At 39.6% G+C, this 21,633-nt stretch overlaps 1 protein-coding gene across 1 annotated transcript in view; it reads right to left on the reverse strand.

Annotated features, from left to right (window-relative positions):
* LOC140732022 (histone deacetylase 9) overlaps nt 1–21,633 on the reverse strand; it is a 471,024-nt gene that overhangs the window by 288,578 nt on the left and 160,813 nt on the right. The window contains exon 3 of the mRNA XM_073054104.1: nt 15,285–15,356. Coding sequence (XP_072910205.1) covers nt 15,285–15,356 — 72 coding nt within the window. The remainder of the gene's footprint in view (nt 1–15,284; nt 15,357–21,633) is intronic.

A 21,633-nucleotide genomic window follows, 5' to 3' on the forward strand; every position in this document is an offset into this window, starting at 1 on the left:
CTACATATACCTGTCTGGACTGCTCCTGTGGCTCCTCCCACAGACCCCTGTATAAAGGAGACTGAGGCCTGTTGCCCAGCCTCATTCCCCAGGATGTAGTGTTGTTCATTCTTCCAGTCAATAAAAGCCGATACCTCGCTTCCTACGTCTCAGAGTGAGTTATTGATGGTGCATCAGTGGAGTTGGGCCCAAGTTTAATCCGCCATGATCTTGTTCAGTGCAGAGCAGACAAGAGGGGCTGTAGTAAGTACTGCTGTGGCAATACCTTACTTGATCATTGTTTCGGATAACGTATGAGTACCAAACCAGAACAGTATCTTTATAATGATGGCATCCATGGTCAAAAACACAGTAAGTGCTTATTATTTGGCTTCATCCAAATCAAATTGGTACTTTGGTGAATTAGTGAACAACTACTATGAAATTACAATCCAGCATAAGTACATTGGAAAGAGGAAGAAAAAGAAAACAAAAAAAGATAAATACTTGAGCATATGACCTTCACCTTGTTTGGTTTTGCAATGATTGCCACATCACCTCAGAGGTTAAATACAGTGAAGGAGGAATGTGGAACTCGGGTGGAATTTATTTCTAAAGCCAAGCAAGATTACAAAGTATTTGCCCACCATGCTATAAACCTAAAATTGTCACGAAATAAACTTGCACTCAATTCATTTGCATAATGATTACTGGACTGAATATGAGAAAGGATCTGAATAAAAGTTTCAAGAGTCAAGATTGTTTAATGTCATTTAAAAATACAACTGAATACTGACACGGTGCTTTGAGATCACAATCTTGGCATGAAAGATTGCAATGTTTCTTGATTAAAAAAGAACATGTGGTTTCCAAAAGAAATGTGCAAACAATCAGTTTACCATAAAATGATGAAATATGTAACTAAAATATAAGTAGTTTATACTAAGTCTTGTTATTTTAAGAAACAGCTCAAATGTTCTGATAGTGCCATAAGCTGGATATAGGAAGCACACACAGATTTTTGGAACTGAAAATAGAATGCTTTCTACCCTGAACTAAATATTGTACTGTGGACATTTTGTAGTCTGAAGTATGAATACAGTTAGCAAAGACAAAAATATACTATACATAATTTATAAATCATGCACATATTGCTGTTAAGAAACAGGTGGTGAAAAGTAATCTCTAGGCCTTAAATGTACTTCTCAGCTTATCGTATTCAATTGAAAGACAACAGGTTTAAGCATACAATTGAATAACATATGACTGGAAATGAGATATTATACACAATGAATAAGTACTGTGCATGTTTCTCACTCTATAATTAATTATATTTCAGAACATTCATCTAATTAATTTAATTGGTAACCATGGGTTACCAGAATGCCACTTTAGAATTGATTGCATTAGAAAATTCAGGTTCCACAAAGTCATCAAAGGCAAATGTCAGAGAAATAGACCGAGAATTCAATTCTAAGGACTGTAGATAAAAGTTGGTAAGGAGGGAGGAGAGGACTATATCCTGCAATTTCCACGAAGGCCAAAATAGCCCATAAGGAATCCTTTGGAGAAAGTATTGAACTTTTCCTTTCATCCACTTTAAGGACCTTTACTTTGAATGTAAACACTCATATCATTACCAGAAGAACTACAGTATGTCAACAGACATTGCCTTTCAAATACAATGAAGCTCTCTGCTACCTGGGAAATTCTAAGTGCAAACTGCATGGCTTGTGTTTATTAAGATGACAATGAATTGATGCACTGCATGAATCCATTGAATAAAATGTTGCTCTAACTTTAACTATGCACAGAATCTCATGGTCAGAAACTTAAATGTTTCAATCATGGTTGTTTTTTTAAACAATTCTAAACGCAAGAGATTCTGCAGAGGCTGGAAATCCAGAAAATGCGGGAGGAAATCAGCAAGACATGCAGCTTTCCTGGTATGGATTAAGCAGTCAATGCTTCAGGCCAAAACCCTTCACCTGTACTGGAAAGATAGAGGAAAGAACCTGGAATATGAAGGTATGGGGAAGAGAAGGAGCGCAAGCTAGAATGTGATAGGTGAAACCAGGTGAGGCAGAAGGGGGATGAGTGAGGGAAGGAAGATGAAGTGAAAAGCTGAAGGAGAAGAAGGAATCTAATAGGAGAGGAGAGTGGACCATGGGAGAAAGGGAAGGAGGAGAGACACCAGAGGGAGATGATAGAAATGTGAGAAGAGAAGGGGTAAGAGGGGAACCAGAAGGGGTATGAACAAAGAGGGAAGAGCGGGAGGGGGAGGAAAAAATTATGGGAAGCTAAATGTTCATGCTTGGAGGCTACCTAAACAGAATATGAGGTGTTGTTTCTCCATTCTGAGAATGGCCTAATCAAGGCAGTAGTGGAGGCCATGGACCAACATGTCTGAATGGTAATGGGAAGTCAAATTAAAATGAGGTCCACAGGGACATTCTCCCTTTCATGGTGGATGGAGTGAAAGTGCTCTATGAAACTGTTTCCCAATTTATATCAGGTCTCACCGATGTAGAGGAGGCCAGGAGCACCGGATATAGTAGATGACTCTAATAGACCCACGGCTGAAGTGTTGCCTCATCTAAAAGGACAGTTTGGGGCCCTGTTTGGTGATGAGTGAGGCAGTGTATGGACTGTAAACACTTGGCCCACTTGCAGGGTTAACTGCAGAGAGAGAGAGAGATCAGTGCGGAAGGACAAGTGTAAGGGAACTATCCCATTGGAAAGTGGAAAGTTGGAGAAAAAGATGTGTTTAGTGCCTGGATCCCATTGAAGATGGCGGAAGTTATGGAGGTGGGCTCGTGGGTTGGTAGGTAAGGTCAAGGGGAACTCTATCCCTGTTATGTCTGTGTGAAGATTTGGCAAGGTTGACCTCCAAAAAATGGCGGAGATACCAGTGAGGGCAGTGGCTATCATAAAGGAAAGGAAGCTCCTTTCTTTGAAGAAGGGGAATTTCCCAGATGTTCTGGGATGGAAAGCTTCATCCTGAGAACATGTGAGGCAGAGATAAAGGAACTGAGAAAAAGGAATAGGATCTTTACAAGTGACGGGGTGGGAATAGGTATAACCAAGATAGCTGTGACAGTCAGTAGGTTTATAAAAGATATCGTATGACAAAAATGGAGACCGAGAGATCAAGAATGAGGAGAGATGTGTCAGAGATGGACCAAGTGAATTTGAGGACAGGGCGGAAGGTGAAGTTAAAGTTGATGAAATTGACAAACTCAAAGCAGCATCAATGCAGTTGTCAATGTAGCATTGAAAGTGTTGGGGAGTATTATCAGGGAAGGTTTGGAGCATGAGCTATTCCATGTAGCCAACAAAATTGCAAGCAGGTTTTGGGTCCATGCGGGTGACTATGGCTGCACCTTGGGTTTGGAGAAAGTGGGTGGAGCCGAAAGAGAAATTTTTGAGGGTGAGGACTAGTTCCACCAGACAGAGCAGGATGGTGGTGGAGGGAAACTGGTTAGGTCTGCTTTCCAAAAAGAAGCAGAGAGCTTTAAAGCCTTTCTTAATAAAGATTGGACATCTATTTATGTAATCAGGGCCAGGGAATTTAAAGTGATTGAAGTGAACATGAACATGTGTAGTGTCATGGGTGTAGGTGGAAATGCACTGAACCAAGGATGACAAAATGGATTCGAAGTATTCAGTTCAGTGGGGCGGGAAGAGGCAGAAATAATGTGCCTAATAGCCTGTTTGATTTTTGGATCTTGGGTAGGAGATAGAAACGAGCTGGGTAGGGTAAGGGAACTATAAAGTTGAAGACAGTGAATGGTAATGTTGGTGATGGTGCAGGAGATACTGGGCTGAAGCTCCTTAGGGTCCTTTTCATGGACTATGTAAGAGGAGGTTTCTAAGAGTTGCCACCTGGGCTCATCATAATAGAAGTCAATCCACCTGACTACATCAGCACCCCTCTACTCTCTGGGTTTGATGGTGAGGGTGGGACTGGTGTGAAAATAATGATGGATTGTGCATTCAGAGAGTGTGAACTCTAAATAGGATAGAGGAGCGTTAAAGTCAAGATAGCTGATGTCTCATCAACAGTTAGAGGTAGGAAGATAGGAAGGATGAGCGAAGATGGGTGCAGGGTGGGGAATCTTTGTCAAAGAAGTAGGCTCGGAGATGGAAGAAGAGCTCAGTGTTGTGGCAGGTGCAGAATTCACTGAGAGGTAGGCATGAGGGGGGAGAACGTAAGGCCTTTGCTGAGGATAGAACATTCCACCTAAGAGAGGAGAAGGTTGGAGGGGATGGTAAAGAAATGGCAGGGATTAGACCAAGGGTCAAAGAGGGTAGGGGTTTGTAGGAGTCAGAGGAGAGGGTAGAGATGGTGTATTCAGGGAAAGTAGGGAAAGAGGAAGATGTGAGCTCAGAAGAATGAAGAGGGGATGAAGGGTAGAAGGAAGCCTTAATAATTTCTGTCAGATCTCTAAACCGTTTTTACCAAGTTGCAAGCTGGATTAGTAAGGTGTGATCGGCTATTATGTATAATTGACCAAACCACAGGCCAGCTACGATGAAGTACATTCAGCAAGGTTTGGTTCCTCTCTTTGTTTTTATATAGAGTACTAACTGCATTCATTAACAAAAATTAATCTCAGACTCAAATTTCACAATTGATCTCGCGTTAATTGGCATTTGCAGATGAGTTTTTACCACTACTGCTAAAATTATTAAACTTTCATTTGCAAAACTATTTATATTTTCAATACTTGAAAAGCCTTTTATGCTATTATGTGTGTATGTAATATAGAACTTCAGTTCCCAGTGTGCAATGTGGGCAGTGCACCCTGAACCAGAAGTGACACTGGTGAACTGGGAGTGCGTGTAATTGTGGAACTGGAAGCCATGACTGTCTCCAGTTAAATGTTTTAGGATTTAACCCAATGCTGTTTGTCTTTTCAAAGAACAAACATAACATGGTGTCAGAAATTGGTGTGATATTTAAACCAGAGCATTAATTGAATGCCACAAGTGACTAAGAAAGGGCCGCTAAGTTCCGAAGGAGACATGCTGCTGGCAAGAGAGCACACTGTCTCAAAGTTCACCAAGAGATTCAGGTGAGAGAAGCTCAAAAAATTCTGTTATGACTCACTTAAGTCCACCTGCATCTATGCAGTATACTAGCAATCTAGCTGAAAGTCGGAAATGCTTCCAACAGTGATTTGATATATATTTAGCAGTCAGCAGAGCTGGTGGGGCATAGGAAAACTTTAAAGCATCTATCTTTCTACATGTAATTGGTGAAGATGGTTTGGACATCTACAACAGACTTGAAATTGATGAGACAGTCTTTATATTGGATGCTCTAATGACAAATTTCAAGAGTATTTTGGCGGAAGTGAAAACATCACATTTGAGAGATATAAATTATTATCCTGTGAACAGAAGCAAAGTGTCAGTGTTGACCAGTACTTAGCTGAACTTCACATACCGAATCAGTCCTGTGAGTTTGGAGACTTGAGAGACTTACTAGACAGAGACCAAATAGCTCATGGAATCTCAGAGAAAAAGGCTTGATGCTGGTAAAGACTGTGAATATGTGTAGTGCAGTGGAGACCACATGGGCATAAGCTAAGGAGCTGCACGGGGCAGAAACAACCCAGTGCATGCTGTGAAAACAGAGGGGCAGGGCACAAGGCATTTCCCAAAGCACAGCATAGCAAAGAGGTAAGCTCAAACAGCAATTGTGGAGGTAGGCACATCCCAAGAATCAGAATCAGAATCAGACTTTAATCGCCAAGTACCTATGCACATACAAGGAATTTACTTCCGGCAGATGTTGTCTCTCTGCTCATAACAATAATATTGATAAATATAAATGAAAATATAGATTATACATACAGGTAGTGCAATCCAAGTAATAGTTAGCCGACAGTTAACCGGCAGTTAACTGTTCAGCAAAGTGACCGCAGTAGGGAAAAAACTTCTCCAGTGCCTATTAGTCTTAGTCTGGAGGGATCTGAAGCACCTACCAGACGGAAGCAGATCAAACAGTCCGTGCGCAGGATGGGAGGAGTCCTTTATGATGTTCCCCGCCCTCTTCTTCAACCTGGAAGAGCACAGGTCCACAATAGAGGGCAGGGAGGCTCCAATAATGCGCTCGGCAGTCCTCACTGTGCACTGTAGTCTGGTTCTATCCTGCTTGGTGGCGGCTCCAAATCACACAATGATGGAGGTGCACAGGACAGACTCAATGACTGCAGTGTAGAACTGCAGCAGCAATTCCTGAGGCAGACCGTATTTCCTCAAAAGCCGCAGGAAATACATCCGCCTCTGGGCCTTCTTCAGGATGGAGCTGATGTTCTGCTCCCACTTCAGATCCTGAGAGATGGTGGTTCCCAGGAACCTGAAGTTCTCCACGGTGGACACAGGGCTGTCCAGTTTATGGAAATTCCTGCAATAATTGTGGGAAGAAGAATCATCTTGCCAAGTGCTGCAAAGCTGGAGCTACCAAGGGGGAAGTGCACAGTGTTGAAGAGAAATTGAGGAAGTTTTTGTAGATGTTTTGCAGACTGCTGGTGCTGCAAGGACAGAATGGATTGTTCAGTAACTGTGAATGAGACAGTAATTTCATTCAAGCTTGACTCTGGAGTCCAGGAGAACCTGTTATCCATGGATGATTACAAGACTGTCAAAATAAAGAGGAAGATTTACCCAGTGACAGGCTATACTTGAGAGGACATTCCAGTAAAGGGGGGCTGTATAGTGACCTTCAAGCATAAGGGGCAGCACCTAAAGACACAGCTACTAATCATAGGAAAGAGGGTACAGCCAATATTAGGTCTGAGTGAGTTAGGTTTGGGCAATGTTCAACTTGGTGAAAAGAGCTTTCATAGTGGCTTTGCAGACCAAACAGGACCACACTTCAATTATGGAAGAGTACACAGATGCCTTTGAGGAGTGCAGGTGCTTACCTGGTGTACACAAAATTCATGTTTATGAGGCAATAGCTCCGGTTGTCCATGCATGCAGGAAGTTCCAATGGCACTTAGAGACAAACTCTAACAACAACTATTATGCATGGAACAGATAAATGTCATATAGAAAATGGAAGAACCAACAGACTGGGTGAACTGGTCATTGTGCAAAATAAAAATGGAACATTGTACACACCCAAGAGATCTCAATAAAGCCATCAAGGGAGAGTGTTTTAAATAGCCAACATGGGAGGAGATCACACCCTGGTTTGCAGGCCCCAAGTGCTTTAACATACCTGACATGTTGTCTAGGTTTTGGCAGATGACGCTTGATGAGGCAAGTTCGGGACACTGTACTTTTAGCACACAAGAGGGTGTTAAAAGTCACTGTATGGGATCCTGTCTGCACCAAAAGTCTACCATAAAACCATACACATGATCTTTGAGGCCATACATGGAGCCAAGACCATGACAGATAACATCATCATTATGTCCACCAAGGAAGGACATAATGCACGACTGAGACAGACACTAGACATGACACATAATGTCAATTGAAATTAAATAAAGAGAAATGTGAGTTTGGAGTTGAGACACTGACTTTCATAGAGGATGAGGGAGTGAAGCCTGACCGAAGAAACGCACTAGTCGTTGAGAATATGGAGAGGCCCCAAAACAAACAGGAGGTGAGATGTTTCCTGTGAATGGTGACTTACCTGTCTAAGTTCATCCCTCAACTATCTACTGTGTCAGCATCACTTAGGTCACTCTTTGAGTAACGAAATGTGTAGATTTGATCTCAAGGACAAGAAAAGTGCTTTCAGAGGCTGAAAAGAATCCTAACTGAAGAGCACATGCTGAAGTTTTATGATCTGGAAAGGTATACTAGGATCTTAGCCGACGCATCCCAGTACGGCCTTAGAGCAGAACTACTGCAGCAGCATGATGACACATAGCAACCTGTGGCTTGTGCAACAAGGGCTTTACCAAGTACAGAAGTTAACACTGCACAGAAAGAGAAAGGGCTTCTTGCCAGCACATATGCATGCTAAAGTTCCCAGTAGTTATCTGTGGACAAGCTTTTGACGTGAAAATAGACCATAAACCACTGGTCTCAATTTTGTCCAAACCACTGAATGACTGTCCCATGAGAATACAGCGCTTGTTGATAAGGCTGCAGAAATATGACATGAAGATGTTCTATACACCGGGAAAATATATGTTTGCCGCTGATGCGTTGTCTTGAGCAGTCAACAGGAAAGAAAAGAGTGGTCAAGAGATTAACACTGATAAACAGGCCTATATTGACATGATTGTCACCTCCATTCCTGTAACTCCAAATAGAACAGAGAAAATTCAGACAGCAGCAGGGACAGATGAAACAATGTAAGTCCTCAAAGAGACAATACAGAAAGACCAGCCAGCAAATAAGAATTTCCGTCCAATTCAGGACTTTTGAGCATGCAGAGCTGAATTGTCTGTAGTGAAAGATATGGTCTTCAAAGGGAACTCATATGTGATTCCAGTGTCGCTATGCAAGGAAGTGCTCCAGAAGATACATGAACATTTGGTGAGGAAAAACGTAAACAAAGAACTCGTGAAGTGATGTAGTGGCCAAGAATGAATGAAGACATCAGCCAGACCACTGCTTCATTTGAAGTAAGTCTTACCTACAGACGAAAGCGGCAAGATGAACCGCTTACACCACAGACTGTACCAGACAGGCTCTACTTCAAAGTTGCAGTGGATTTGTTTGAATGGGAAAAATCACATTATAGTATTGTAACAGATAACTTTTCAAATTACCCAGAGGTTGCAACACTGTAATCAACATCCAGCAAATTGGTCATCAACTTCCTGAAAACTGTGTTTGTGAGGTATGGAGTTCCATATGAGGTGATATCAGAAAATGGTCCACTATTTTCCAGTTGTTGATTGGAACCCTTTGTCAATGATTGGGGATTTTGACACATAACTTCAAGCCCACATCACCCAAAATCTAATGGCCTAGCTGAGAGTCTGGGCAAGGTAGTGAACTGCCTCATGAAGAAGGCAAGAGATGGACAAGAGGGCTCTCATAAAAGTCTGATGATTTACAGAAATGCAGAAAGGCCTTTTACTAGCCTGAGTGGTGATGGACCGAAGCATACACACTAACCTTCCAGTACTGTACAAGAAAACTTATTGACACTGAATGGAGCAGACAAGGCTAAGGAGAAAGGGAAAGAAAAAACAGAAGCAGTATCACAACAAGTCTGCAAAAAGCCTACCAGTCGTGAAACCCGGAGATCAAGTGCAAATCCGAGATCCTGATTCCAGCACATGGTCCATTAAAGGATAAGTCCAAGAGGAAGTTGCTGCATGTTCCTACTAGAGTCAGATGGAATACAGAACACCTCTGAGAAGGAACCGTTTGAATCTACGACCCAAGGCTCAACCCATAGCTATGACACGTCACCTGTCACTACACGAAAGAGGCCAGCAGATGTGAAAAATAAACTTACTGTTCTGAGTTCTCAGAAAGACATTAATTTAACACAGCCAAGGGAAAGCAATACATCTGTGGAGACAAATAGTAGACAAAAAACGTTTAATAAACCACCTCAGAGACCGATTGAGAGTTGAAAAGTAAATTAGAGATGCATTTGCTCATTCCAATTGAAATAAATGTAAATATGTTTATTGGAAAGCACTATTGCTTCATGCAGGTCTATGAGGGGATGGTATTGTTTCTTTACTATTATGTGTGTATATAACAAAGAACTTCAGTTCCCAGTGTGCAAAGTGGGCAGTTTACCCAGAACCAGAGGGGACACTGGTGAACTGGGAGCACGTGCTAAAGTGTGGAGCAAGAAACCATGGCCATCTCCTGTTAATAAATGTGGTAGCATTTAAACCCATGCTGTCCGTCTTTATAAAGAAGAAACATAACACCTATCATTAATTTTCTAATCATGTCCTCTTAAATTTTCTGATGAACAAAAATAATCTCTATTTACCCTGCATTGTTCTAAATGTTCTGAAAATATAATTCAAATCAATCCTTGAACTATGAAATTCCAGGGAATATAGTGTTAATCTCTGTTATCTTTTATCATAACTTAATCCTGGCATTCAGGTAACATTCTGCTAAATTTATGCAGCAATCCCTTCAAGCCCAATATATCTTCTTGGTGGCATGGTACACAGAATTCACTGGTGCATTGTTGACGCCACTAATCTCAGCACAGATACGATCACCCCTGTTCCCTGAGTCAGCCACAGAATCATAACTTAACATGACAATTGTATCATTAAAAAATAACATATTATCCTGAGAAATTATTGCTACATATGAATTTCTAGCTGAAATTATTTGATATCTTTACACTGCATAATCCTACTGGATATTTGTCAATATTATAACAAATAGAGAGGAACACCTGAGCATATCATTAGCAACACAGTATGGCAATGGATTTCCATAAGATTATATAACTTTACTGGCATTTTATCAATAAGAGTTTCACTGAAAAGACAACATTAACCTCGGTTAGATGTCTACAATTTCCATTATTTGATTGTGTTGAAAAAATGTATAATGTATTACAACACTATCACAGTAAATGAGCCAAGATACTGTACATTTAATTAATGAACAGCAATTGAAATCCAAAATTACATTAAAAAGATCTGCCCTTCGTCTCTCTCTGATGCTCCTCCACCTTTTGTTTCCTCCATGGCCTTCTGTCCTCTCCTATTAGATTCCCCCTTCTCCAGCCCTGTATTGCTTTCACCAATCAACTTCCCAGCTCATTACTTCACCACTTCTCCTCCCCCCACCACTGTTTTACCTATCACCTTGTGTTTCTCCCTCCCTCCCCCCACCTTTTAAATCTACTCCTCATCTTTTTTTTCTCCAGTCTTGCTTAAGGGTCTCAGCCTGAAACGTCAACTGTACTCTTTTTCATAGATGCTGCCTGGCCTTTTGTCAAGCATTTTGTCTGTGTTGCATAAAAAAATTGCTGATTATGTTTATAAAAATCTGCTATTTCTTATATTTTGTAACTCACAAACTCAAATTTAAATTATATCCACAAAGTCTTAATAGTTATTATGACTACTTTAAATAAGTTAAATATGTCCTACAGCACTACTGTTTCCATTAACAAGATCAGCTGGTGAGATAATGTTAGCATATAGCACAGCTAGCTGAGAAACATTTCATACATTTTGCAATCCCCACCCCACCCCCCACTTCCTTGTTATTTTCTCCCTCTTCTATGGGCATAATTCCATTTTGGGTATCATCCTTGGACTCATTAATTTCCACCCATAATAGCTCAGGATTAAAGTTACAGATTAGTAAACTGATTTGAAATTGTAAAAGATATAAACAGTAGAGATATAATTTCCCTATTCTGTAGTACTGGCAAGAAGCTATGCTTGAAACCCCTAGCAGAATCTCCCCAAAAAATTTCAACTGAATTATTAGAAATTGATTAACAGCACATGCTGAATTTCCAGCACGTGTTACAAATAAGTCTGTCTTCATTTATCTGTCTCAACTTTTCTCACTCATCATCTTACTTCCATTCATTCTCTTAACCCTTTCATTTCACTCAATTCTTTAATCTTTCCCAAACCATTTCACGTTACTTCCTTCTTTCATTAAGAAAACTTCTCTCATTTACATAATAATATTTCAAAGAAATTAATTAGAATGTGAAATAAACTATTTTCCTTTCTAATGATATTTTTATACCAACTATCTCAAGTTTTAGGAATTTACTTACCTAGACATTGTATTACCACAGCCCAATCGTTTTATGTATTCAATTGTGTATACATCACAAACACTTACGTCAGCATGCTGTTCATTGAATATAGCTCAGCATTTAATATTATCATTCCCACAATCCTGACTGAGAAGTTGCAGAACCTGGGCCTCTGTACCTCCCTCTGCAATTGGATCCTCAACTTCCTAACCAGAAGATCACAATCTGTGCAGATTCATGATAACATATCCTCCTCACTGATGATCAACATTGGCACAACTCAGGAGTGTGTGCTTAGCCCACTGCTCTACTCTCTCTATACCCATGACTGTGTGGCTTGGCATAGCTCAAATACCATCTATAAATTTGCTGATGATACAACCATTTTGCAGAATCTCAGGTGGTGACAAGAGGGCGTATAGGAGTGAGATATGTCAACTAGTGGAGTGGTGCTGCAGCAACAACTTGGAACTCAACGTCAGTAAGACAAAAGAGCTGATTGTGGACTTCAGGAAGAGTAAGATGAAGGAACACACACCAATCCTCAGAGGGATCAGAAGTGGAGAGAGTGAGCAACTTCAAGTTCCTGGGTGTCAACATCTCTGAGGATCTAACCTGGTCTGAACATATCAATGCAGTTATAAAGAAGGCAAGACAGCGGCTATACTTCATTAGGAGTTTGAAAGGATATGGCATGTCAACAAATACACTCAAAAACTTCTATAGTTGTACCGTGGAGAGCATTCTGACAGGCTGCATCACTGTCTGGTATGGAGGGGCTACTGCACAGGACCAAAACAAGCTGCAGAAGGTTGTAAATCTAGTCGGCTCCATGTTGGGTACTAGTCTACAAAGTACCCAGGACATCCTCAGGGAGCGGTGTCTCAGAAAGGCAGCATCCATTATTAAGGACCTCCGGCACCCAGGGCATGTCCTTTTCTCACTGTTACCATCAGGTAGGAGATACAGAAGCCTGAAGGCACACACTCAGTGATTCAGGAACAGCTTCTTCCTCTCTGCCATCTGATTCCTAAATGGACATTGAATCTTTGAACACTACCTCACTTTTTTTAAAAATATACAATAGTTCTGTTTTGCAATTTTTTATCTATTCAATATATGTAATTGATTTACACGTTTATTTACTGTTATTATTTTACTGCTAGATTCTGTATTGCACTGAACAGCTGCTGCTAAGTTAACATTCCACGTCACATGCCGGTGATAATAAACATGATTCTGATTTTATCACAAAACTTTAAACTCGATTAGTAGATATTCACAGATCTGTGCATCAAGACCTCCAAAAATGCAATTGTGCAAAGGTGCAGCCTTATATGGCATGTATCCTTCTTGGTACATTGTTCTGGGGACCCATGATTGTTTGTCTCTCTTACTGCTGGTTTCCCTCGTCGCCTTCCCTCACATATGCTCACCGAGTACCTGCTTCCCAATCCCTGTCTCTCCTATTGCCTATCTGACCCCGAACCACAACCTCTGTTCATCAATCTCTTTTTCGCTGAATCCAACCTCCAATCCTCCCTTCAGTAACAACAGGCTAACCCTTCCCTCAATCAACTCTTTCACTACCCTCTTTAACCCATTCTTCCCACATTTTTTAACTCCCCTCCAAGCTCTACACCCTTCTTCCAGTTCTCAAACGCCACTCCCCACTGCTCTACAAGCCCTATAGATAACAACCCAGCCATGTCAGTTTAGTTTCACAATGACCAACAGACAAAGGCTTGTGTATAATGTATAAAGCTTAACCTATCATACGTGACATCTTTGGTCACATACATGAAAAAAATTTGCTGTTGGTCCCCTGCGCACCAAACTGACATGCACTTGGCACTTTCGAGCTTATTCTTTCTCACGGACACAGTTCATTAGCCTATGACTGCCAGTACGTTCAATTTAACTGATTGGTTTAAAAATACAACCTTCTAATTTTTTTTGTGTTAACTTTAAAAAAGACACTCTTGTCAAATAAGAATCCAAATTTTTGTAAGAGCAGACAAGTCAGGCAGCAACTGTGGAGAGAGAAACAGTTGCTGGCAGGTTTGGTAGTCTTGTGTTGAACATGAGACCAACTGGAGTTGGCTGAGAATAATTAGTGCTTCTCCTGCCACTAGACTTGGAAGATTTTGGAAAGAAACAAAAGGTATTATTTCTTGAGTGCTTTATGTTGCCTACTGTAGGTCCACATGTCACATCTGAAAAGTTTGCAAGTAGAGATCATAGTTGTCCAAGAGATACGATCATGGTGCTAGAATTGAGGGCCTGATTTTCAGCCACTTTTCCTTATTTGCCATGGAGTTCATGCAAAGTCAAGTTTATTATTATCATGGGCATACATACACATGGTGTAAATGCTATGAAAACAGTCACTTTGCAGCTGCAGCACTGTGCATTTGAAGACTAGGATAAACATAAGTTAACATAAACTTAAATTAACATGATTTATACCCAACATAAACTTGTGCAAAAATTAACAAGATTAACAACTTGTAAGGACATAGGTATAGAGATAACAATGGTGAAAACAAAATTAACTCCTCCCTAGCAGGAAGCTTGCTGAAGATGAGGCAAAATATTGTGGTAAGAAAGTCTGAGAAAGGCACACAGTTTATCCGTTTTATATTCACTCATGTTAAGCGGTGGAATACCCAAACCTACAGCCTGCCCATGGCCAAGAATATTTTTTTGGCTTCTTCAATATTTTTTTTTATTTTTGCTGTTATGTGAATAGACTTTCATACCCTGCATTCTCACACTTTACCCAGTTTTCAGAATAGACTTGGTGCTGGAAGTACATCCTTACTTGGATATCCTCAAAAATTGCACAGGCATGTGGAGAAAGGGTTCAAAGTTATTTCTATCAGAGGATGTTCTTCTTGAAGCATTGTCCTGGACACCCCCCGCCCCTTACTGACAGTTCCAGCAGAGATGACGAGAAGTGACAAATCAGAAATCTGTATCAACTCACTTAAGGGAAATCCGGATGAAAGTGTAGAGTTCACATGGGACAAAACCCCCACAATTACCCTGCTGAAACCAATATCTAACAGAAGTAATATTATGTATCTACACTATGAACCTGCACTATCATTCTCTCACTGTGAACTCAACTGTATACTCAGAGAACATCTGGTTGTAAAAGAGCTGCACACCCACAGTTGTATAGAGAGCACATGCACAAAGTCTCCAATGTTCACTTTCGCTCTGGTATGTAGTTCATAAGCATTAAAATTAAAATTAGCATTTCAGAGGGAGGAATGATAATAGCAGGAAACTGAAGTTAACCTTTCATCTTTCAGTGCTATTAAATGTATATTTTCTACATGAACGTATTGTGTCAGAAATTGATCTCTAACCATGTGTAACATATACACAAACAACTTCATATAATAATATTAAAAATGTAAGTTTCTGAAATAAATTGCTTATACTACATTGATTATATCCTCACTAATAGAACACAATTTCCCCGTGGTTCCATTAGGTTTCTATTGAACATAGAGTAAAGAGTTTAAGTATAATAACTTAACAGTAAATAGAGAAAACACCATCATTCATGCCGTATGTCTATGAAAGCAAATCAGCTTACCTGAGGTGTGCATATTATGCATTCGTTGTGAAGCCAGCAGCTGGAACGGTTGCTCTTGCTCAGAAACCCCATCTGAGGAGAAACATAATTCAGTCTCATAAATAGTCTGCAGCATCCTTCGCTTGTCCTTACTTCAGCCACTTAGTTATTTCCTCTCTAATTCCTGAATCAGATGATTTGCATCTCACTATATTGTAAGCAGCTCCCTCTCTCTCTCGCACACACAGACACACACATCCACACACAAACATGCACGCAAATGACTTCACAGGCATACACACATTTAAACTGTAAGCTGAGTCTCATGCTCACTCTTATTCTGCAAATCAGCCAAAAAGACATCAGTTATAAAAAGAAGCCTGAACTCTCCTCTGCATACTTAATCCTTTTCTACCTCTTTTTAGTCTGTTTGGTTTGCCTTGTGGAGGAAATTGAAACCAGCTTGAAAGGTGCTTCAACAGCAGCCGACAGAAGATTTCTTTCCCCTTTCCTTGCAAGGTTTTCGAGTTAACACGGACCACTGCTTTTAAATCTGTTCTGCCCCTCGAAGTTGTTAAAGCAAGTAATAAAACATGTTTATATGAATCAATGACAACACAGTCCACAGTCAACAAAAATAGAACAATGGTTGTTGTTAACCAAAAATAGGTCACGTATGGCAGGAGATTGAATTATACTAATGCATTTGAAAAATATCACTGTAAGTGTTAACAGTACACAGCTGTCCAGTCCTTCAGCTGGAAGTGCTGCTATTTAGTCCTACTGCAATGTCTGAAAATGTATTGACTTCTATTTTTGTTCATATACTTAGAATAGATGCTGTATCACCAGATCACCTATTTACATAAGGTCAAAACCATTCACATTTGCCCAGTTTAAATATAGATCCAAACTTGAAGCTATTGCATAAGTCGTGCTATCACTGATAAATTGTGCCCCTTCTTAAAACTGTTCTGTGCAAAAATATATATATAGCTATTGGTTAAAATAGGAAGCTGGCTGGGAAACAGACATAAGAGTACTTGGCTTTGTATTAGCTCAGTAGCATTAAGGCTTATTTGGTAACCGGAAAGACATCATATTCAGTACTGTGCAAAAGTGATAGGCACCTTAGCTACGTATATGCCTCTAAGACTTTTGCACAGTACTGTAAAACTTCAAAAACAAGAGAAAATCTGCAGATACTGGAAATTCAATCAACACACACAAAATGCTGGGGGAGCTCGGTAGGTCAGGCTGCATCAATGTAAAAGAGATGTTTCGGGCAGAAATCTTCATCCTGATGAAAACCACTGACTATACTCTTTTCCATAGATGCTACCTGTACTGCTGAGTTCCTCTGGCAAACTGTAAAAACTTACTAGCTTTTTAAGAATATGTCAAAGTTAAAATAGAATTCAGTTCAATTACCAGGTTCACTATAAGGCAGTTTTATGCAGCCATTTACCAAAATGCACTCAGTGGATGAAGTATTAGCTGATAAGCAAATTTCCACTTCAGTCAAACAGTCTACTATCTTGCTAAAGTACAGTGCTGCTGGGACCCCTTATGATATTGTTTAGCATTGCTGGCAGATCTTATAGCTTCAGAACAAGCATATGATCTTTACTGTGGAAATGCAGCAGGTGAAAATGTGAAAAGATATAGCTTACATTTTATTATTTATCTGATGAACCCAAGACTCTTCAGGAATAAAAAGCATTCTTCTGAACTACAGTTATATTTGTAATACTTTATATAAATTATACATAAACAAATCCCACGTCAACAGTGAAATAATCAATTAAAAGGAACAGTTAAATAGATTAATGTTGGCCAGAAAACTCTTTCCGCTCACCTTCAACACTTCAGCATCCTTTCATCACTGAAGTGTCCACTTGGCTTTTGCAATACATTACTCCAAAGTAATATGTCTGTGTGTTACTCTGTTATGCCATGAGATTAATTGGAAGTTGGATGGTTTAATCGGTTGCAGTATTTTAAATACCTGGCTTACTAGAGCTCCTGCATCCAACCGTATATTTGGATCTTTGGTCTGGAAACAGTGAAACAGGAAACAGCCAATGTTTTGTTTTGTGCTCTGGACAAATGGCATCCGTTCAAGGATTTAAGAAGATCAATTTTGGCAGGATTAAGCAAGGGGCAAATAAGAAAAAAGTCACAGGAAATCAGCATAAGACAGACAGTTCACTGTTGAACAAACATAGTTCCTCTGCACAGATGACAAAAGACAGACCTCTGCATTATATTCCTATAAATTTAGCCTACAAACCACACCTCCCACTCACACACACCCACCCTTCCAATATTCAGGAAACTTAGGATTATTGATGTAAAATCACTGAGAGAAATTGTAATAAAAAATCACAGAAGTAGCACTACTGTTGTTACCTGTGCACACAACAGCCACAGTGTAAATTCAGAACTTAGGCTGATGCATCTTTTATCATCATGCTTCACGGGAGCTAAAGCACTCTTCGTTGGCTTTCTAGCTTGGAGTTAAATTCTGCATTCTAATCCATCACTCACGTGATGAAAAAGAGCTTTGAGCAGTGACCAATCCAGACATCAGAAGTTTTGAGAGGAGGGGATCTCAATCAGGTCCACTGCCTGAGTAGAAAAGGCAGTAGTGGGTCTCTACAGCAAAAAAGAAATTTGACAAGTAACCAAACCAGACACTGGAAGTTTTGAGAGGAGGGGATTCAAACCAGGACCACTGCCTGAGTAGAAAAGGCAGTAATGGTAGCTACAGAGTAAAAGAGCTTTAGCCAGTGACCAATCAATGTTTGGGATTGATTCACAAAAACAAATTGAAGAAAGGCAGGGGCAAGCGCAGTGGCCATCATTAGTATGGATTTTTATTTGGTATCTCTTAAATGGAGTTACAAAGCTTTGTACTTTGTGGAGAAATTTAAGACAATCAAAAGAATGAATGCACTTAAATGTACATTAAAAACTAAAAATCATGACTAGCATAAGTATACACATTCTTGCTGTGGATAAATGTAAGTGCTGGAATTTTGCTTGATATACAGAGAACCACTCACATTCTCTTGGAACTAATAACCTGCTGTTTCCCAACAGACTCCCCATTGCTGCTCATTACTTGAATAGATCAGCAGACTATTATGGCAAACTTGAGGTATTTGATTTTAGAGGAAGAAGCAAAAGTATATTGTTTGCTTCAAACAGTTTACAAAATACATAATGTAGTATGAATCACAGAATAAATTTCATATTGACCTCACATCATAAATATAGGAGAACAATGTAAAAATGTGTGCTCTTGGAATGAAATTTTGCCTACAGAAACACCAATTGGGAATCTGGGAACATATAGCTCCTAATTTTTTACATCTCAAAATAATGTGCATTTCCACATACATGAAATTATATTACTGTTTGCTGAAGTGATCCTGCTTTCATTATTTATGCTTATCCAGCAGCCCATGTTGACCATGAATCACCCATTTATATTAATCCTATATATTAATCATTTTAAAATTCTTTTCCCATACTCTCATCAATCCCCTCCAGATTCTAGCAAATTAACTTAGCAGCCCATTAACTTTGTTACGTGGGAGGAAAACAGAGCACGTGGAGTACACCCACCCAGTCACAGGAAAAATATGCACACTCCACTCAGCCTGCATTTGGGTCAAGACTGAAGTTGGTTCTCTGGAATTGTGAGGAAGCTGCTGTACCTGTACAACTCTGATACTCAGGTATTCAACCTGTTAACAACCTTAACACTGTTTCTCTTTCTGTAAGTGCTGGCCAAATTGTTAAGTGTTTCAAGCATTTTATTATTATATTATATATAAAAAGTCATTTTTCCCCCCTAGTTGGCAAAGCTCAAGGCAAAGAGGGAGAACTGAGTTTCACTATGACTTTGGCTGATCTATACTGACCTCAACTTCTCTTTCATGCCAGTTCTCCCTTAACCTCAATTCTTCAAATATTTATCTATCTCCACATTACATACATCTCATAATCTGGTTTACACCACCCTCTGTGGTAGAAAAGTCCAATAATTCACTACCCACTAAGAGAAGATATTTTTGTGCACTTCAGTTTTAACTGGCTAGCCACTTATTTTGGTAGTAATGTCTCCTGGTGCATGACTCTTCACTAGTAGAAACATCTCACCAACTACTTTGTCAATTCCTTTAGAATGTTATGTTTGAATAAGGTCACTCCTCATTCTTCTAAACTCCAAGCAATACAGACACAAACCATCTAGGTTTTCTTGGTGGGACAGCCCTCACATCTCCAGAATTAGCTCAGTGAATCTCCTTTGAACAACCTCCAGTTCAGCTATATCCTTTCTTAGGTAAGAGGATCAAAGCTGTGGCTTCACCTACAGCCTGTACAACTGTAATAAAACCTCCCATTTACTAAATGCCAACCCCCTTCCCAAAATGCTATTTATCTTCTGAACTAATTGTTGGACCCATTTTTTTTTTGTCATTCATTCTCTAGAACATGTAGACCTGAATTTTACTCACCTGTTGTCTCCACATTTAGATAATAATAATGAGACTATAAGTCCATCTGATGGAGACTGAGATGCCTTAGGCCACTACGCTAACCTTTTTGCATCTAGACCAACAAAATATTACCATGCAAGGGCAATGCACAACATTTCTGGAAGAAAAAGAGGTACCAACAAATTCTGGATCAATATGTTCCAGGTGATGATTACAAACCAGGTGTTTTGGAGTTTTGTTCTTGTAAGAAATTGAATTTAAGAACTAACAGCATACCGTAAAGTTTATCCATTTGTTGAGAAAAATTGATTCTCAACCTGTCTGTGACCTTGATATGATTAAACAGCCTCGTCACAATCAAAACCATTGTAACGTTTCCTAAATCCACATCTTCCATTTCTTTGGCACCAATTATTTGAGTGGAGAACTTGAAACTTCGAAGCCATTTGCTGCTTCATAACAATCTAATTGACTCCCAGAGCAAAAAAAAAGTAGACATTTCCAGTTTCCTCAAAAACACAACGTTATAATTTGTTTAAAACATTTTTTTATTATGACGTGAGAATTCTAATGCATCTCCTTGCTGATATCCACCTTCCTCCTGCCTATAATATTAAGTTATCTAAAGATGCAAGGTACATTTTAAATGAATCTGAACCAAATTCATTTTCTTCCAGTTATGTACACCTCTAAAGATGCTGGTTACAAATCCCTCTAGGTGTTTTGCCAGTTCTTACCTTCTTAAATTCCTCCAGCTTTGAAATCTTCACACTTCTCCTTTCCAGGCCAAGGATTTAATTACATTGCTGTCTTTTGCTGCCTAAGACACAACTTCTGGAATTCACTCCCAAGGACTCACAATTTCACTTTCTGCATTTAAGGCTGTACCTCACTTTCAACCAAGATTTAGATAATCAGGACCAACCTGTGAACTATTTTGGTAGATTGAGGGAGAGGTGATACATTTCTGGAAGGTCAAATGCATAAGCAAGACATACATTTAAATGCAGGAGCCATAAAGAGCATTAAGGATCTTGGGGTTCAAGTCCGTGATTCCATGAAAGTGTGCAAAACAATAGGCTGATATAAAAAAGGTGTATGTCTTTATTGGTCTGAGCATTGAGTATAAATGCTGGACTTTCAAGTTGCTGCTGCATTAAACTTCATTTGAAGCATTGTGTCACAACATCAAAGGCAAGATATTGAGTCTTTGGAAAGATTTCAGAAGAGGTTCAACATGCTGTTGTTTGGATTAGAGTGTATTTGCTGTCAGAGGATATGGACAAACTTGAATTACTTAATTATTTAATTTAATTTTTATATATATTTATTGTAATTTATCATTTTCTTCTTTTTATGTATAATAATTATGTATTGCAATGTACAGCTGCCACAAAACATGCCAGTGATATTAAACCTGACTCTGACTTTATCTGGGGTGCCAGAAGATGAATGCAGGATAGAGGAGGTAGTCAGAGTGATTTTTCCAGGTTGAGAATGTCAAACACTAGGTTCAAGATGAGAGGGAAAAAGTTTAAAGGATTTATACAAGGCAGGTTTATTTTACACAGATTGGTGGCTGCTTGGAATGAACTACCAGAGAAAGTGGTAGGAACAGATATGATAGAAATGTTTAAAAAGACATTTAGACAGGCACATGAACAGGCAAAAGATAGAGGGAAACAAACCATAAGCAGGTAGACATAATTAACTTGGAGTGGCATCATGGTCAGGCCCAACATGGTGGGTTTAAGGAACTGCTCCTGTTCTGTATTGTTCTATTTTCTGTCAAAGACTCTGTATAAATAGAAGCTATTGTTATGGATGTTGTTGGAACTGACTGGCAACAGTTGGGTGCC

Source organism: Hemitrygon akajei, chromosome 8 (assembly GCF_048418815.1).
Source record: "Hemitrygon akajei chromosome 8, sHemAka1.3, whole genome shotgun sequence".
Taxonomy (NCBI): Eukaryota; Metazoa; Chordata; class Chondrichthyes; order Myliobatiformes; family Dasyatidae; genus Hemitrygon; species Hemitrygon akajei.